At 43.0% G+C, this 20341-nt stretch overlaps 1 protein-coding gene across 1 annotated transcript in view; it reads left to right on the plus strand.

Moving 5' to 3' along the window:
• Positions 1 to 14419: 14419 nt before the first annotated feature.
• The window catches only part of SCEL (sciellin), a 63243-nt gene continuing 57321 nt past the window's right edge, over positions 14420 to 20341 (plus strand). Inside the window, exons 1-3 of the mRNA XM_026656298.1 lie at positions 14420 to 14462; positions 19269 to 19389; positions 20098 to 20160. Of these exons, the coding sequence (XP_026512083.1) occupies positions 14420 to 14462; positions 19269 to 19389; positions 20098 to 20160 (227 nt within the window). The remainder of the gene's footprint in view (positions 14463 to 19268; positions 19390 to 20097; positions 20161 to 20341) is intronic.

Raw genomic sequence — 20341 nt, forward strand, 5'->3', positions numbered from 1 at the left:
GGACAACCGGTTCTAAAAGGGCTTTTAAATTTAACAAAAGTTTCAGCAGCTGTCCACCCTGCCCCCGGCCCCAGCTCACTTCACCCTCCTCCCCTGAACGCTCCGCCCCCCTTCTCCTCCCCTGCTTCCCACAAATCAGATGTTCGCGGGAAGCCTGAAACAAGCAGCAGGCAGGTAAACTGGGGCGGGGACGCGCGAGGAGGGCTCCAGGGAGGCGCGACGCAGCCCAGTCCGGCTCCGGCCGAGCGGCTCCATCTGGCCTGGCCCCCCGACCTCGGCCTGGCCCCGCCGAGTGCCCCAGCCCGGTCCTGGCCCTGGCCGAGCGGCTCCGGCCCAGCTCAGGCCCCGCGTCGCCGGTCCCGGCCCCGGCCCTGGCCGAGCAGCTCCAGCCCGGCCTGGCTCGGCTCGGACCCTGCGGCGCCGGTCCCGGGCCCAGCCTGGCTTGGCTCGGGCCCCACGGTCCTGGCCCCGGCTGAGTGGCTCCGGCCCGGGCCGGCCTGGCTTGGGTCCCGTGATCCTGGCCCCGGCCAAGCGGACCCGGACCCGGCCGAGCGGCTCTAGGCAGCGCGGTAAGGGGGCAGGGAGCAGGGACGGGGTGTTGGAAGAGGGCAGGGGAGTTCGGGAGGTTGTCGGGGGGTGGATAGGGATCGGGGCGGTCAGAGGGCAGGGAACAGGGGGATTGAATGGGGGCAAGGGTCCTAGGGGGCAGTCAGGAAGGAGCAGGGGTTGGATGGGGCGGTGGGGGGCAGTCAGGGGCAGGGGTTCCGGGGGCAGTCGGGGACAGAGAGAAGGGGTGGTTGGATGGGACAGGGGCCCCGGGGGGCCATCAGGAATTAGAGGAGGGGTTGGATGGGGCGGCAGGGGGCAGTCAGGGGACAGGGAATGGGGGTGGATGGGGCAGGGGTCCTGGGGGGGGCGTCAAGGAACGTGGGGGGTTGGATGGAGCAGGAGTCCTGGGGGGCGGGCCACGACCCCCTCGTGGGGTGAGGAGGAGGGAACCTGATGTTAATATTTTGGCAGCTCATCACTGCCCATAGGTATCCCAATTCCTATGGCTCAAGCACAGCTGGGACTGCACAGCCTCCTCTCCTTATATACTGAGCAGATCCAGCAGATCCACAGTGGTCCAAGCGGGCGAGCATTTGCTGCGATAACCTGTCATGGTCATCTGGGAAGGTGCGATGAGACCCCTCCATGCCGACAAACAGGAAATGGATTTCAAAAATTCCCGGAGCTTCTAAGAGGGTGGGGTGGATGGTTGTTTACCTGGCTGCAGGGCAGTGGCGTTCAAACTGCTGACCAGAGTGGTCACAGTGGGCATTGTGGGACAACTCCTGGAGGCCAATTAAAGTGATAAAATCAAGCATGGTGTCTATACTGGCACGTTGTCAACAAAAATTTAGAGAAAAAAGACTTATGTCTGTCATTGGGGTGGTTGTATTTTGTTGCCAAAACAGGGCATTTTTGCCACCAAGAGTCACATCGCAGTGTGTATGCATTCACTGTTTTGTCGACAAAACTTTGTAGTGTAGACAAGGCCTCAGTTAAGGAGAAATGTTTCCCCTCTTATCACCCTACCCTTTCCAAAAGAACAAGGATGAGACAGAGGTGGCACCACTGTGCTGTGGTAGATAAAGCTGGTTTAGTGGGAGAGGAAGGAAGAGGCCCTACCTTCAATACGGAAGGGAAAGCAAGGGCAGAAAACATAACTAAACATTTGAATTGAGGCTTCATTAGTAAGGACCAATAGCACAAGGGATGCCAGTCTTGATGGGGTATCTGGACACCACTGCAATAAAAATAATAAATAAGAATGTACTGCCGGGTAGTACAGATTCGGTGTCTAGACTAGGGGTGGAATTCTGGACTGATAGAAGTCAATAGCAAGCTATCATTGACTTCCAAAGGGTCAGGATTTCACCCCATGCACTGAAGAATTGTTATGTAATATAAGGGTGAAATTGATTCTAAAACTACCTAAATATGGATTCAAATGTTAGACTGATATTTCCAAATAATGATTAGTTGCCCATAATGTTTACTTTCTAATACCTGGAAATTTCAAACAAGAGATCTGTAATTGTTAGCATGGTGAAAAATACAGTTTAGGTTGAAATGAGCTTATAGTTGTATGGATAGTTACTATTCATTGGCATATACTCATAAGCCTTGTTATTTTTATGGGAAAGAAGGGAGAACATAAAATAGTCTGACCTGATCTGACCGACTAGGTCATCAACTGATGGCAACTTTTAAGGAAATACTGTAGTTACTTTTGAAATTGGAATTAAATAGGACTACATGTATTTTTCAGTTAAAATATCAGATACACCCTGGTCATATTTTACAAGTAAACAATAAGCCATGCAGGAGAGGATTAATAGTTGTTTCAAGAGAACAAAACAAAGTAGAGCAGAGAGATCCCTTTACTCTAATCATCTACCAGAGGAGATTCTTACTGACAAAATGTCTCTTGAACTGAAGCAAAAATCAATGCAATAAGTTAAAACAGGGAAAACGTAGAACAATAATTAGGAACATTCCTAACATGGAGATGAATTAGACTGTGGCATAGCTTATTAAGAGAAGCTGTGAAATCCCCATTGTTGGAGGCATTTAAATCTAAACTGTACAATCCATTAGAAAATGTGCAATTCATCCTTTCCTCTCCATTCTACTTGCTTAGATACTGTGATGTGGTATAAGAACCTAGATAGATCCCTACTTCTAAAAGCTTTAATAAAATTCCTTTGCATGTGAAATAACAATCCATCATAACTAGGACTGGCTGGAAACCAAATCCACTTTGTGAAAAAACTTACTGGTGTCACTCTCCACCTCACAATAGCCTGGCAGCTAGGGCACTCATTTGGGATATCGGAGACCTAGATTCTGCCTGATTTGGAGCAGGGACTTAAACCTGGGTTCCCTACCTCATAGGCAAGTGCCCTAACCACCAGGCATCTGGTTATTGTGGGGTAGGGTTTTCATCTGTGTTTTGACCAGAAATTCCATCCTGGATCTGAGAGACCTTCCTGAGAAAAAAATCATCAAAACCAATTGGCTTCTGCAAAACCCTTTCGCTTCAATAGACAAATTTTGTTGAAAATTTGTAGAAAAATTCTAGTCATTGCTGTCTTCCCACCTCTCGTATTGTAAGCTTCCACTCTATTCAACATGCTATAGTGAAAATAAGCTTCCTCTCCAATCACTTGTCTGCTGTCTGCTTCCCCATCACAATCAACTTCCTTATCCTCCAGCTTTTTACAAATCCGTCCCAGCCTACATCTCCTGTCTTATTTCTTCTTGCTCCCTCACATGGGTCCTACACTCTGTCCATTGCTCTCACCTTGTTGTCCGCTTTGTCTCTTTTCCATCTTGTGCTTTTTGTGATGCTTTCTACACGCAGAACAACCTCACTCCTCCTGTGTGCCCAGTGACTTTTCTTTCCTCCTTCAAGTCCCCTCTGTAAGCCTAACATTCCAACACTAATCTCCACTTGCCATTCCCTTGCCTCGCCATTATAATGTTATAAAACTAAAACCAAAAATAAGTAAACATAGCAAAAAAATATATCAACACAAGGTGATACAAATCATTGTAACCCTATGTGCCAAAAATTATTTCTGTCCCACAGAATTTCTGATCTTACTTCAGTTTTGCTATTGTCCTTCTGGTTAATATGTTTATTCTGAAATAGATTGTAAGATAGCTGGGCAGAAAACTCGTCATCCTAGATGTCCCTAAAGCACCATGGTTTACAGGCATCTACTGCTTTTTTGATTTGTTTAGTTTTGGTTGCTTATTTCTGTTCTATTCAGTAGGAAGGTGGAACAGTGTATCTCTATGAGAAACCCTGAGATGTATACTTTGTACAGTAAAAGCTTTGTTATCCGGCATGTTGGGAGAATGGGGGTGGTGCTGGTAAGTAAAATATTTTGGTTAACTAAGAGGGAGGGAATGTGGGTGCAGGACGGGACTCAGGGCAGGGGGTTGGGGCACGGGGGGGGTGCTGGATCCAGGTGGCGCTCACCTCAGGTGGCTCCCTGCAAGTGGCAACATGTCCCTCCTGCTCCTAGGCAGAGGCGTGGGCAGGTGGCTCTGCATGCTGCCTCCACCCACAGGCACCACCCCCGCAGCTCCCATTGGCCGCGGTTTCTGGCCAATGGGAGCTGCGGAGCCAGCGCTCGGGGCAGGGTAGGCGCACAGAGCCACCTAGCCACGCCTCTGCCTAGAAGCAGCATGGATGTGTCGCTGCTTGCGGGGAGCCGCCTGAGGTGAGCACCACCTGGATCCGGCACCATGCACCCCTTCCGTGCTCCAACCCCCAGCCCCACACCCCCTCCGTACCCAAACTCTCTCCCAGAACCCGTGTCCCACACCCCGTCCTGCACTCCGAACCCCTCGCGACTGTTCCTCCGCCTAGGAGCAACAGGGACATGTCACGGCTTCCGGGGAGCCATGCGGAGCCAGGTCGGGAGTCTGCCGGCCCCGTGCCAACCGGATTGTAAACCAGACTTTCAATGAAGATCAGAAATGATGGTTTATAGAGCTTTCTGGTTGGCTTTTACTGTAAATAAAAGGAGAAAAAAAGTAACATTGAAACCTAAGACCATGTTCTGAAAAGCAGTTCTTGTACTGAAAAATTAAGATTGGATTTCAGATGAGGAAATTTAAAATACACAAATATGATGGGCCACTACAGAGAAACAGAAGGGTTTCATTGTCACTAAATTTTATTTTCTAGTTTGTGTATTGAATAGCTACCAAAACAACTTAGGCTTTTAAGATATTATATGTCTGGGAAATTCATCATAGTATATAAGGGGGGAGGGATAGCTCAGTGGTTTGAGCATTGCCTTGCTAAACCCAGGATGGGGGCCATTTAGGGGCCTGGGGAAAAAAAAAAAAACCTGTCAGGGACAGTACTTAGTCCTGCTGTGAAGGCAGGGGACTGGACTCAATGACCTTTCAAGGTCCCTTCCAGTTCTGTGAGATAGGTATATATCCATATATTTTTTTATTTTATTTTAGTTATACTGATTAAACTTGCATGAGCTTTCTCCTTACAGTTTTAAAAAATAAGCAGTAGATTCATTTTCCTGAAAACAGGTTCTTCAACTGGCACCTTTGTGATGTCCTGGAAGGGCAAAGGGGCTATAAAGTCAGAGGATGTCCCCATCTGGGGATTCCCCTGACATAGGACATTCCCCTACACCAACCATCAAAGGGCTATGTGCGGTGCTGCTGCATCTGGCTATTTTCAGCTCATGCACAGATCTCCACGGGCCATTTTGAACCAGTGTATTATATCCTGAGTCCACTCTAAATTATGCTGTGGCAGGGGCTGGCACTAAGATCAGGAGCTGCAACTGGCTCCTTTGCAGCCTTGCCTGCAATTTGACACAGATGTTAGCGAGCTCGCATTTTTTCTGTTCTTTAGGAAAATCAGAAAACATCAGAATAATACTGAACACTACAACTTTCAAGATGTATGGTACACACACACATGCCATTTCATCATAGCAGTGAATAAGGGCCACAGCTGTGCATTGCTAGTTCTGTATTTGGCTACTTGAGGTGTGAATTACAATATGTAGAGTTTTATTAGGTGACACTGTGGTCTGACAGAGTTTGATTAAAAAAGATGCAAAGATAGCATATTCATGTTGTAACAGAATCTGAAAAAAGCCCTACTTTATCGGGAAAATCAAACTGAAGATATTTTCATTATGCTGGAGCACAAGGTTATGGATAAATGTAACAGCCTAAACAGTTCTAGATATATCTGATAACAAATAATATTGGAATGTGACATAGTTTAGAAAAAGTAAATATGGAAAGGAAAAGAGGGGGGAAAAGAGAGCAACCAAAATTCTTATACCACAATGCGAGAATAGGATTTCTTGGATTTCTAATGGAATAAATGTCCAGTTTCTACCTCTGATTGGTCACAAGGCATTGGAGAGTCAACCTAATCTAGGTCTGAATATTGCTTCAGGGAAGTATAATTTTGTGGGGAAATTCCACATTTTGGACAAAGCAGGAAATAATTATCTGTCTGCTTTATTCTTTTTAACAGCAAAGTTTTAAAGCTATTGAGAAGGCTGGAATATTAGAAGTACCTGGGAGACAGATTGTTGGACAGAATACAGGTGATTAATAAAAGCAATTTATCACCGAATTCTGCGTAGTTTTATGGTGTGTAGAAGGAGCCTCTTTTATTTCATATAGGGCACTAAAGGAGGAAATACCAAAGTTAAAGTTTACTGTACAACTTTAACTTGGCCCCCTTTAGGAAGGACTTGTCTACACAGGGAACTGTTTCTGGTGAACTATTCCCAATTTATTTCGGAATAAAGAGTGTCCATAGAGGAAGTTAATCAAGAATATTTAATCTATTTTAAATTCACCTAATCTTATTCTGAATGAACTTTCATGTGTAGACAAGCCCATAGTCACATGAGAAGAAAGATGACAGGAGAGGCCCTGAATCTTTTTTTAACAAGGCAACAGCTATCCTCTGCAAACTGGAAACTGCACCATAAACACAACTGACCTCCACTTTTTATGTGCGGAGTGTGTACCCCACATTAAGCCTTTAGTAAGAAGCCACATTTCCTCTTCCTTGCTTTGTGTATGGTGACATGCTCATTACATGGTGTATTGATGTGCAGTACCTTAAAGATGGAAACTGAATACTTTGTCCACTAGAAGCAAAAAAAAAAAAAAAAAAAGTATCTCTAATCAAAGTATTTCTAAATAAGCACTTAATCATTGTCATATCTAGATGCTAAAGAATAGAGAAACTTTCTTGTGAGTAAGTAAAATTTGACATGGAGAAATGTGAACCTGATTTAGATTACTTGTATTATGAATATTTTCAAATGAGGGATTTGGAAAAGTGTTGCATACACGTGATGTATGATTACTTTTGTTTATGTGCAAGAAGACTTGACCGTCCATATTCTGGGTTGGAAATTGGCTTTGTTCTCACCAGCTGAAATTCAGCCTTGTGTGTAGACGAGGCCTAGGAATCGCTTAAGCCCTATTTTGAGGAGTAAAGTGGTGCACAAGCCTTCTATTGGCTGTCTCCACTAGGGCAGATTCCACCCTCTGTGTGGAGCAGATGTGGAAGTGTCAGGGCCTCTATGCTGCTTCCACAGCGAGGAACTGAAAGCAGATCCCAACAAGATCAAGTCAGTCAGAGACATGTCAGCTCCAGTGGATGTGAAAGGGATACAGCACTTCATGGGAATGATAAATTTTCTGTCCAAGTTCTGTCCACACATGGCTGCAGTAACAGAACCCATATGTCAGCTCACAAGGGAGGATGTTGAGAGGGACTGGGTAGGTTCCCAACAGGAAACACTTGACACACTGAAACAAATGGTAATGGATGTCCCTGTCTAGAAGTACTACCAGCCGAGAGAACCACTGATCCTCCAGTGTGATTGTGACCCTAATAGCGTCCCAATGCCAGAGGGGAAGGAGCTCTCCAGAATGTAGCAGTGAGCCACAGCTGGCCAGACCAGCTCCGTGTACCCCAACTCACTGCTATCATCTGTCATGTTAAGATATAGGCAAACTGGCTGGTTATTAATATTATTGTGTGGTGTATGTATGGGTGATGTTTCCAGCACATATTTATACTTTTTCACATGTTCTTAAGAGGTGTAAGTCAGGGTGGTCTTAAGTTACCCATCCTAGACAAAGGAATGTGGTTCTGCCTGCTTGAATATATCTCCAATGTAAATTAAGCAGGAAGAGACAATGAAATTACATTTATATGCAAGGTAGACAAAGCCATCTGGCAAACCAGGGTGGGGGAGGGTCACGTAACACTCTCTGTGGGGGGTTGGGGGGGGGAGAGGGGAGGGAGATGGAAGCTGCAGCTCCAGGAAACCTTCCTGCCTCCTGAAACAAGGTCATTGAACTTTGGTAGATATAAGGAGAGAGAGAGAGATTTTGGCATCCTTCATGTGAGGAGACAAAGAAACCAACTGCTTTGGGTTCTGCGTGTTGGATCCTGGCTAAGGACTGGCCAGCCTTGCTGGAAGAAGGACCGTGGTGAGAAAACTACTGTAAACAAAAGACTCTAGTTTGCTAAGTGAGGTTTTAGTCTTAGAAGCATATTTTTATTTTTGTTTGTAACCATTTCTATCCAAATTACTTCTGCTTGGTATCACTTACATATCTGTTCTTTGTTAATAAACTTACTCCATCTCAGTAACTATCTCAGTGTAGTGTTTCAAATGGAAAAGTGAAGTCCTCAGCCAAATTAACAGGCTGGTGCTGTGTACTGTCTCTTTAAAGGAGCAGTGAACTTGTAAGGTTTCGTGTGTTCAGTGAGAGGACTGGACACTACATTCGGTTTGAACCCCACCGCATCACAGTGGTGCATCGGAGAAAGTTTTGGGTGTAGCTCCTTTGCAGGAAAAGCCAGTTTCTCATGCCAGCAGAGCCCTGTGAGACTGAATAGGGGCACGCACAAATAGAAAAAGAGCTTCTGGCTGTGTTATTTGGTGGAGCGATTATATCAGTACTTCTGTGGTCAGCTAGTAATAGTGCAATCAAACTACAAACTCCTAGAGACAATCCTGGCAAAGCCCCTTCTCAGTGCTCCAAAGAGATTGCAGTGCATGTTGATGCACCTCTAGCGCTGCCAGGTAGAGATCTGATATTGTTCAGGACAATTATTGACGTTAGCTGACACCTTGAGCAGTGCCTATATACCCAGCATGAGTAAGTTGGGGGAAAGGGATGAGGGTATTGAATCCATTAACATGCTAGCTCCCACTAACACCCAGTTTCAACAGCAAAGCTGATGGAAATCAAAGAGGCTATGGAAAAGGAAATCTATGACTACAGGCAGTCAAGAAAGCAATATGAGAGTGGCCAGAAGACAAAAACCAAGTACTGGTAGGAGCAGAACCATATTTTCAAAATAAAGATGTGCTGAGTGGATGGAATGGAATCATATTTCGAGAGCAGAGAGTTGTTTTTCTTGCCTCGTTACATAAGGGTTTCATGGAAAAAATACATACCTCACACTTGGGCATTGACAGCTGTTTTAGTTGGGCTTGAAAGCGTGTTTACTGGCCATTAATGAATACACAACTGGACTCCTTGTTAATAGGATATGATACCTGTTAGGTGTGTGATAACCACCAGTAGAAAGAGACCATGTGAGCTGCCTGTTCGACCATAGGAAAAGGTGGGAGTGGACTTATTTACCTTCAAGGAAAACCAGTCCTTGATTACAGTGGATCCTACTCAAACTGCTGGGAGGTCAATGCCCTGCCTGATAAAAGAAACAAGTCAGTGATTGGCAAACTGAAGGCCCACTTTGCAAGATCTGGCGTTCCGGACACTGTAGTCATTGATAACAGACCCCAATTTGCCTTGGAAGAATTCAAGGAGTTTGTGCTCATATGGGAGTTTGACCACCACAACTCCTCCCTAGCATACCCCAGAGTAATGGTGAGATGGCCAAAAAAGTCCTGCGCAAGCACTGATGGGATGAAGGACCAAAACCCTGCTACCTATTGCAGACAGAAGGATGGAGATACCTCAGAGAGTAGTTGGCCAATAATCAAAGAAAGCAGGCAGTAGAGTATGACAGATCAGCCAAGGACCTACTGGCCCTGGAGACAGGCACTCCTGTGAAGATCTAACCATTAGAGAGACACCAGAAGGAGTGGACTAAAGAAGTTGTGAGGACTGCAGAGGCACCCAGGTCATATGAGGCAACTATGCAGGAGTGACAAGTGATCTGAAGGAACAGAAGACTCTTATAAGTCAGCAGATACAACACCCAGAGAGAGCCTGCAGAGATACAGAGATCGTCACTGAATGGAGAGACAGAGAACCGTCCCGAAGCCAATCCCACAAGGAGGGCGGAGACTCCTCAGAGAGAGAATTTGCCAGACTCGGAGACAGGTGACAAAGACAGAGATAGTCCTCTCCCAGTGTGGTTGTCTGTTGAGGAGACCAAGCTATCTCAAAGACTCTATAACCAGCTGAGTCTGTCGTAAAGACAAGACACCAACTTAGCAATGTGCTAGCAACGTCTCATTGAAGGGACATGGGGTGGGGCTTAGGCATCAATTATTTGTTTTTAGTGTTTATGTTAAAATGTTTGTGACAGAGGGAAAGTGTGTCAAGTAGTCAGAGGGTCAGTGTTCCCTGGAGAGATGGTTATTGACAGACACGGATGGAACAGGGAACACCAGGGAGTTAGGCTGGGAGGAACTCAGCTACATGGACAGAGTAGTCCACAGGGTTTAATAAAGGTTCACTTGTTCAAATTTATTTGCATTCCTCTTCACTTGTTGGGAATGAAACAGAGTAAGTGTATGCACATTAGCTTTGATGGAGCTAGGGTGCTAAAAATAGGAGTGTAGCTGTGGCAGCATGGGCTGCGTCTTGGGCTAGCTGCCTGAGTATAATTCCGCCGGGGACCATAGGTACTTTCTTGGGCAACTAGCCCATCCCACCACCCATGCTGCCGCAACTACATTTTTGTTTTTAGTGTATTAGCTCAATCAAAGCTAGCATGGGTAATGAGCTGGAAACTACACCTACTTAGATGTAGCTGTACGCAATAACTGACTCCTGTGTTCCTGATTGACTAAGCTGGAGAGTAGAGCAGAAAAATCTTATATTGCATTTAAATCTTTAATACAGTGGTGGGCAACCTGTGGCCCGCGGGCCGCATGCGGCCCATCGGGGTAATCTGATTGCGGGCTGAGAGACATTTTGCTGATGTTGATTGTCCGTAGGCCTCTGCTTCCCGCAGCTCCCATTGGCCGGGAACGGTGAACCACAGCCACTGGGAGCCTGAAACAACAGTTTCAGAGCCTGAAACAACAGTTCTGAAATGAACTGCCCCATTTATTCTATACACATAACAATAATGCTACTCTAAGAGTTAACATTTTGTTAACTATTTCACTGCTTCTCAAAGCATGTAGGAAAGGAAAGGGTATCATATTATGAAGACCTACATCAGCATTACCCTGACATCATGGAAGATCTATAAAATTAAGAAGGGTAGGCCTTTCCAAAATCATGTTGAGATTGTTGGGGCCATAATTGATTTCATTTTCCTAAAGAGGTGCTCAGCTTCCAAAGGTTAACTGCCTTTAAAAAAAAAAAATCAAAATCTTTACTGGAAAATAAACCCAATCCCTTTCTGTAGAAACAACTGGGCTGTCTCAGATGAAGCATTGCCAGAGTTGATTGCTTGTTAAACTTGTCAAAATGTCAAACTATTATTCAAGTACTGGATGAAATGAAGAGCAATAGATGGTCAGCTGTTGCCATGGGGTGTGTGTGTGTGTGTGTGTGTGTGTGTGTGTGTGTGTGTTTTTAATCAGAGACTGTCTTGTGTTCTTGCTTTTCGTGTGATTATAGCAATTTAGGTACCCTAAATAATGCAACAAAACTCATTGCTAACTAGTGATGCCTGTATGATAACTTACACTGAATGTCTTTGGAATAATTCAGATATCTCTGTTTAATGTGTTGGCAGAATTTTTAAAGGGTATTTTATGAGTTATTACAGAATCAGATAGGTTTACCAGAGCCTTGAACATATTTTTATTGGGTGGGGACTAAATAATGCAATCACATATTTTGTACATTACACAGTGCCAGTGTATGCTTTGTACCAACAGACAAGTCAACAGGGAAAGGGTGTTGTTAGTGATTTATATCAACATGTTGGAATTTAGATTCCTTATTAAATTGTGAGATATTAGGGTGTAGGAAACTTTTAAAGATTTTCTGACTCAGACCTGATTTTTGTCTTTACAAATACCTTGTTAAATATTCCCATTTGCTTTAATCAGAGTCTTGCCTGTTTTGATTATTATTATGATGTCAGGAATCTTGAGCGTTTTCACTGAATGACTTTGCAAAGCTCAATTAAAAAAGTAAAAATGCAATTTCTTGTCAGTGCTAGTTTTCATGAATTTTAAATAATACACGGTCAAGCCTGCCCTTAATATTTTTTTCCAAGCTTGAGGAACTTTTTGTCCCCTTGCCCTGACTCTTGCCTGTCATTCTCACATCCCACTCTGTATTATATTGTTCAATCACATCAATCTCAAATTGTATAAATAAATAGGGTAACCATATGTCACTGTTTTCAGAGAATTTCTTTGTCATTCTTACAGATAACTGTTTTGTCCTGGTTTTTGTAAGCTCTAGCAGACTGGACACCTGAAGTAACTGCAAGCCAGCTGATGAGCTCCAGAGGGTATGTCTACACAACTATTGGGAGTGAGTCTCGCCGCCTGGGTTGACAGACTCATGCTACCGTGCTGAAAATAGCAATGTGGGCATTCCGGCTTGGGCTGGAGCTAGGACTCTGAAGCCTAAGGAATGGGGTGAGCTTCAGAGCCTGAGCTCCAGCCCGAGTCCAAATGTCAAAGCAAGGTCTACACAGTTATTTTTAGTGTGCTAACCTGAGCCCCACTAGTGCGAGTCTGTCGACCTGAGCTGCGAGACACACTCCCAACAACAGTGTATGCATACCCTTAGGGACCACCCCTAGCTCTGTCCTAATATAATGTTCATAGAATCATAGAAGATTAGGGTTGGAAGAGACCTCAGGAGGTCATCTAGGCCAACCCCCTGCTCAAAGCTGGACCAACCCCAACTAAATCATCCCAGCCAGGGCTTTGTGAAGCTGAGCCTTAAAAATCTCTAAGGATGGAGATTCCACCACCTCCAGAGGTAACCCATTCCAGGGCTTCACCACCCTCCTAGTGAAAAAGTTTTTCCTAATATCCAACCTAGACCTTCCCCACTGCAACTTGAGACCATTGCTCCTTGTTCTGTCATCACTGAGAACAGCTCCATCCTTTTTGGAACCCCCCTTCAGGTAGTTGAAGGCTGCTATCAAATTCCCCCTCACTCTTCTCTTCTGCAGACTAAATAAGCCCAGTTCCCTCAGCCTCTCCTCATAAGTCATGTGCCCCAGCCCCCTGATAATTTTCATTGCCCTCCGCTGGACTCTTTCCAATTTGTCCACATCCTTTCTATATTGGGAGTCCAAAACTGGCCGCAATACTCCAGATGTGACCTCACCAGTGCTGAATAGAGGAGAATAATCACTTCCCTCAATCTGCTGGCAACGCTCCTACTAACACAGCCCAATATGCCGTTAGCCTTCTTGGCAACAAGGGCATACTGTTGACTCATATCCAGCTTCTTGTCCACTGTAATCCCCAGGTCCTTTTCTGCAGAACTGCCTCTTAGCCAGTCGGTCCCTAGCCTGTAGCAGTGCATGGGATTCTTCCATCCTAAATGCAGGACTCTGCACCTGCACTTGTCCTTGTTGAACCTCATCAGATTTCTTTTGGCCCAATCCTCCAATTTGTCTAGGTCACTCTGGACCCTATCCCTACCCTCCAGCGTATCTACCTCTCTCCCCAGCTTAGTGTCATCTACAAACTTGCTGATGGTGCAATCCATCCCATCATCCAGATCATTAATGTATATGTTGAAGAAATTTTTTTTTGCCACCAGACCTCTAATAAAGTCCTCCAGCAAATATCCCCTCCACATATAGGCCCTGATTCACTACTTGCTTACCTCAGTGTAAAACTGGCGTAAGCGAGTGATAGATCAGGTACACAGAACAGAAGGGATCAAGGGGAAGACAAAGGACTGAGAGAGTGAATGATTGTGATAGAGAGAATGAGGAAAGGATATAAAGGTGACAGCTGGAGAGGGAAGAGGAAAGAAAAAAAGAGAGGAGAAAGGGGAAGAAAAACAACCCAAAATCTTAAAACATAGTACATGTAACAGAAGGGAATGGCAGTGTTTCTCTCTTCTCCAGCATCCAAATCCTGCTGCACAAACTACCCTGACCTAGCCCCACTAATATACTAATAAAATACCCTGTGAATCCTAGTATCCTGTGATTCCTTCTCCTTTAGGACAAGCATCTTATTTTCCACACTTTACAGCTGGTTGATCTAGAAAACTAGCTTAGTTTTTAATAAATTACGTCTCAAATTATTAAACAATTTGAAGTATTTGCAACAGGCCAACATTTCAGATGTGATTTTTTTGTTTGTATGAATTCATGTATCAGACTGTTAGTATTAAGGTTTGGACAGTTCATATTCTACTGATATCATTGGCTTTGAGAGGCTTTCATGACTCCTTGAAGACCTCAAGTATTTCTTGATCAGGTTCTGATTTGTAGTGAGTATTTACTAAGATTCATTTAAATTTTGAAATCCAGCTATTAATACTACATCCTGCTAAAACTCTTCAAGATACAGGATGTTTCACTATCCAAAACATTTCTGTCTTTGTTGCTAATTCTTAATCTCACCACAGTGTTGTTCTTTAATGTTTTTTCTTTTAGATCCCAAAGGAGGATACATCCCTGAATAAAATGTCAACCTTCACCATAGGAAAATCATCCCCTAATCAAAGTGGTATGTTGATGCTGTTACTTTCAGGGTATTTAAAGCATAGGGGGAAATAACAAGCCCTTTTTATTGCATGTATGCGGTATGTGAACCTAATCCAAGTGCCATTGTGCCCTCCATATTCTTGTTTCAACACGGTATCAAATCAGACTGCATGCTGCCCACCTTAGAACAATGGCGGACTACTTATTTGATTAAGTAATGCATGTGAGGACCGGTTTGGGAGGTGGAGGCAGCAGTGCTGCTTGATCCTTATCAGCATTTTCATTCTGGTTGAAGTGCTGGGAATGCCAGCACCACACAAGGGAGGAGTGGGGGAGGGAAACAGCGGGGATAGAGCATGGCTTCTGCTCGCATTAGTGCCTGTGGTTACCCTGGAGACCAAGGAGCAGCATAGTGGGGGACATGCTCAGCGGCTGTTGAGGGAAGCAGAGAGAATAGGCAGTGTGAGCAGAGCAGGTTAAGGCATTGCAGAGAGAGAAAGGGAGGGGCAGGTTTACTCCCTGCAACATTGTCCCTCTCCCCAATACACCCTGTAATTTCAGATTGTTGGAGAGGGAGAGACTGAGGAAAGAGGATTTGGGAAGACAGGACAGAGGGAAAGAAAATATAATTGATTGGTGGTTGTCAGGCACGATTTTTCGTACTGTCAACCCTGTCTGTAATAATGCCTTAAAAAGGAGAAATATGAATAGTGATTAGGAAAAGACTGATGGCAAAAGGTTGGGAGTTTGGGTTCTGCTTGGATAAATGTCCAGATGCTTATTAGAAGTCTAATGTCACCTATTCTTCTGCATTTGACACAATTGCATTAAAAATCTCAAAAGATTTCAAGCACTTCAGGTTCTGGTTTTGGCTGGACACCCAGAGTCCTCCCCCTGAGCTATTAAAATTAGGACTGTCAAACGATTACAAAAATTAATCGCGATTAATCATGAGATTTTTAAAAAATCATGATTAATTGCAGTTCTAATCACATTGTTAAACAGTAGTAGAATACCATTTATTTAAATATGTTGTATGTTTTTCTACATTTTCAAATATATTGATTTAAATTGTAACAGAATAAAAAGTGTACAGTGCTCACTTTATATTATTATTTTTATTACAAATATTTGCACTGTAAAAAAGATAAACAAAAGAAATAGTGTTTTTCACTTCACCTCTTATAAGTACTGTAGTGCAATCTTTATCGTGAAAATGCAAATTACAAATGTAGAATTTTTTTGTTACATAACTGCACTCAAAAACAAAACACTGTACACTTTGTATTCTGTGTTGTAATTGAAATCAATATAGTTGAAAATGTAGAAAAACATCCAAAACTATTTATAATAAATTTCAATTGGCATTCTATTATTGTTTAACAGTACGATTAAAAGTGCGATTAATCGCGATTAATTTTTTTAATCAAGTTAATTTGCTTTGAGTTAATCGCTTGAGTTAACTGCGATCAATTGACAGCCCTAATTAAAATGTTTTCCTTGGTTTTAAGCAAATATGTTTATACAGCTATTTTAAATAACTGAAATATAAATCTCTGTTAGTTGCTGCATTGCCACAGAGCATCCATAGGGGATAGCAAGGAACCAGGGGCAGCTCTATGTTTTTTGCCGCCCCAAGCACGGCAGTCAGGCGGCTTTCAGTGGCACGCCTGTGAGCGGTCCGCTGGTCACGGAGATTCGGCTGCATGCCTGCGGGAAGTCCGCCGGTGCCGCGCCTTCAGCATCCCCGCCGCCGAAAGCGCAGGACCGGCGGACCTCCCGCAGGCATGCCGCCGAAGGCTGCCTGACTGCCGCCCTCACGGCAACTGGCAGGCTGCCCCCCACAGCTTGCTGTCCCAGGCACGCGCTTGCTGCGCTGGTGCCTGGAGCCGCCCCTGCAAGGAACCTCACTACACAAAGGAGAACACCTCAAACAGGAATTCTTGTGGAGCAAAGCCACCGTTACACCCTTGAAATGGCTACAGCATGTGATCGGTGCCATGTAAAGCTTACAGCTCAGTTTTGCAGATGCATTAAAGGTTGTTCCTTGTATCCTCCCCTCCCTTTTGTACTTGCTCAAGGACTAAGGCAAGCTGCAGCAAAATATATACATTAAATCTGTATAAGCACATTAATATATGTCATCCTTGACTTGATCAGTACAGATACAATTTGATGCAGATTGGGCCACACATACAGTAGAAACGCACATTAACAGTAAACTATTTGCACTGCAGTATTACAAGCAAACATTAAATGCATATTGTTTAGCCGCTGCCTCTAGATGGGGCTTCGTTTCAAGTTAATTGGATTATTTAAATTAAGAAATATGATTAAAAAATCCAAAATGGACTTTTGGAGTAATTTCACTTTCATGATATGCCACTGGGGAGAAATGAATGTTCCACACACTAGGCTTGATGTACTCTTGGGTATATATTGATGTGCATCTTGAAAACACCACATCTATGCTTGTGCTTATGCGTAATAGCAGATTTTTAGAGATGTGTGAGACTGTAACTGACTTTAGAGCAGAACCTTAAATGTGTTGGAAAGGGTTTGCAGGAGTCCTTTGCTAAAATTATGCTATCAATATGAAGGGAGTGTTGGGAAGATTTCCTTACTTCCGATGGAGTTCTTCCTTTTGGATACTGCTAACCCATTCTTGCTGAAGATGGCTTTTATGCTTGGGGCTCATAAAAATAATTTTGAAGAGCAAACGTTTTGCACCAGATGTAAGGTATTAAACAAAATTACTTGGAGGGGGAGAGCGTACAGTTCCCTTTACAAAGTCTTCAAACCTCCATCCTCAGTTGTCAAATGTCGGAAGTTCTATTTGTCTGCCTGCCTATTGTTGTTGTTATTCCATGTCCATCACTATACTACTGAATACTGTGCTATATTATCAATACACTGAGCAAAGTATACATTTTATAGCAAGTGCATTTAATATAGGTTAGTTTGCTAATTGGTGCTGCCTCCATCTTTGACTGTAACTACGAGGAAAAAAATGTTTAAATGGAAAAAAAATGAATACCTTTCCCACTCCTTCACCCCTCCATTCTGCAAGAATTAAGGTGTAGATTTTTAACAGTGAGGGTAGTTAACTATTGGAACAACGTATGTAGAAATGCACTGGACTCCCTATCACTTGAAGATTTTAAATGAAAAATGGATATCTTACTAAAAGATATGCTATAGCTCAAACAGAAGTTATGGGCTTGCTGCAGAAATTATTGGGTGAGGTTCTTTGGCTTGTGTTAGGAGGCAGTCAGACTAAATGATTATAATGACTACTTCTGGCCTTAAAAACCTATGAATCTAAGTGCATGGTACAAAGGATATACCACAGCGTAAGAGAAGGAGAAATTAGGAAGACATTTTTGGAAGCTCATATTAAAATATTGGTAACATCACTGGTCCAGTGAAAAAACCTGTCCTTGTGAACATCCCAATCATCCCACAGGGAACCACAGAAAATGGTAGAGGACATGTTATGGCTTGCAATCTTTTCTTGATTTTAAATGTAATACAGAATTCCATCTTTGTACTCTGACATTGTTTTTTCAGTAAAGAAAATATTTCTGAAGCACGTACTCCAGGCACTCTCCCTTAAAACAAACAATCATGTCCTTTGCTGTGTTTCGCTTCCTCTATCTGGCCTATGTATTTGTGGTTCTTCATACTTGTCACTACACTTGAATTTCATGGATAAAAGGAACTTGGCTTCCTCTTTTCACAAGTCAGAGCAAAATACTGGTGCGACAAATGAACCCAATACCGACTGTGTGTACTCTGTTTGTGAAGTGATATGTCTTTCCAAACACAAAGAGTGTAACCATATACTTTCAATCTGAATGACGTTTAGTTATATCTGCTCAAATCCATTTTGAGTGAAGCAAAGAGTTTTGAAGTTTTTTTTGCTGTGGTGCTCAGAGGCTAGGCACATTATAGAGATAATCCAATAGGCTTCCCAAAAGAAAGGGTGCAGAACCCATTGTTTCTTAGCACTCCAATTTATTGAGTAAGTGCGTGTCCTTAATGAGGGTCTCGTGTGTACATGTCAGATGTCTAATTTGTCACCTCCAACTTGGCTTCAAAAGGAGTTTCCATGTGTCATGACTGCAGGATTGAGCCTCCACTGCAACTGAACACACAGTTAAAGGGAAGGTGCAGTAATGGTAGAAAACAAAGTGATGGTAAGGAGCTCAGACGGGGAGAAAAGGATATAGCTGTAATAGGCTTAAGAATGAACAGGGAGGCTTTTCCCATGGGGCCAAACTACCACTAAAAGCACAATTATTCACAGCTGTCTAATACACTGAGAATATGTTCTCATGGATCATGTGAAATAATATTCTTCAGTGTACCAGGCATTAAGACTGTTTGTTAAGGTTATTTTGCATGTTTGTGACACATTAATGGATATTTTCTAATTCACTCATCAAATCAACTCTGTGTTCATTCAGAAGTAAATCAAGCTGCTGATTTTTAAACTGAAATTGTGAATTCAAATTGGTAAAGTGGGATTCAGGGACTTCTACACTGGTTGCAGCACAGCAGGTTATTTATTGGTAAAACATGGAACACTTAGGAAGGTAACTTCTAATACCCAAATGACCTGCTGAATGATTGTACATGTGGCTTAACAGACTGATATTAAAGAAGCCTTGATCTTCGTGTGTAATATCTAAAGATTCAGTTTGTGCCATAAATATATATAGGCATATTGCAAACTTTCTCAGAAAAACAAGTATTTCTAATGCAATTCTAAGTTTTAGACCTTTATCGCATAGTTTTTTCAATAGCTGTGCTTCTGCATTGATAGATACAAAGAGTCCCACTCTTACAGGGAAAAGCAGACAACAGGTTGTTCATGATGACAACAACAAGCGAAGGACCCTGTTGCAGGATAGCAGCTGGATAAAGAAAAGACCTGAGGAGGAGAGGTAAGGAAAGAATTAATTTCAGTTCAGGCAGTAAAGATTATATACAGCATATTTTCCCTGACTGCAGGTTAACATACTCTTCTATTTATTTTTTAATTTATTCTATTATCTAATTTTTTGCAAGAGTAATGCTTTAGCAAGTGGGTTTGCATTTATTTCACTATAAAATCTCTATTGGCCCAACCCTGAAGTGCTGCTGAATGCCTCCTGCAAGCTGTTAACATCCTTAACTTCCACTGTTACCTCAGTGGGAGCTTGGGGTGCACAGCACCTCACTAGATGTGCTCAGCACCTCACAGGATGGGCTCAAGATGACATTCCCTTATGCTTTGATTACTGGAATACCTGATTTTCCATGTCTGGAAAAATGCCAATCATTTAATGTTGACACATTCATTTAAGGAACTTAATTGCATCAGGACCAATACTTTAACCTATTGTGGTGCCCTATTATTATGATTGGTGTTACAATAATGCCTAGAAGCCGCAATCAAGTTCAGGCATCCATTGTGCTAGGCACCATACAAATACATAATAAGAGACAGTCCCCATTCCAAAGAGCGTACAGACAAGAGCTGCTGTCAGTGGAGTTAAAATGGTTTAAAACTGGTGTTAGATCTGAGTCAAGACATAAATCGTTGTCAAGCAATTGATCTTTGTTTAAATAATTTGATTTTCACCAAAGATCTGACTTTTTTTTAATTGCAGTACTAATGAAAACTATGGCAGAGTTGTGCTTAACCAATACAAATCTCAAGATAGTTTACACAGGTACAGTAAGTAGTATGTCTATACATCTGTCAAATGGTATTGCCAGAGATAAAGGAAAATACACACACTAAAGTCTTGTTTATGCAAAGAACTTGTTTTGTTCAATTTGACCCTGCTCTTCCTCCCATTATTATTAATTACTTACCTCCTATCGACTTCAATGGGAACAGGATCTGGCCTT

Source organism: Terrapene carolina, unplaced genomic scaffold (genome assembly GCF_002925995.2).
Source record: "Terrapene carolina triunguis isolate 2854851 unplaced genomic scaffold, T_m_triunguis-2.0 Scaffold21, whole genome shotgun sequence".
NCBI lineage: Eukaryota > Metazoa > Chordata > Testudines > Emydidae > Terrapene > Terrapene triunguis.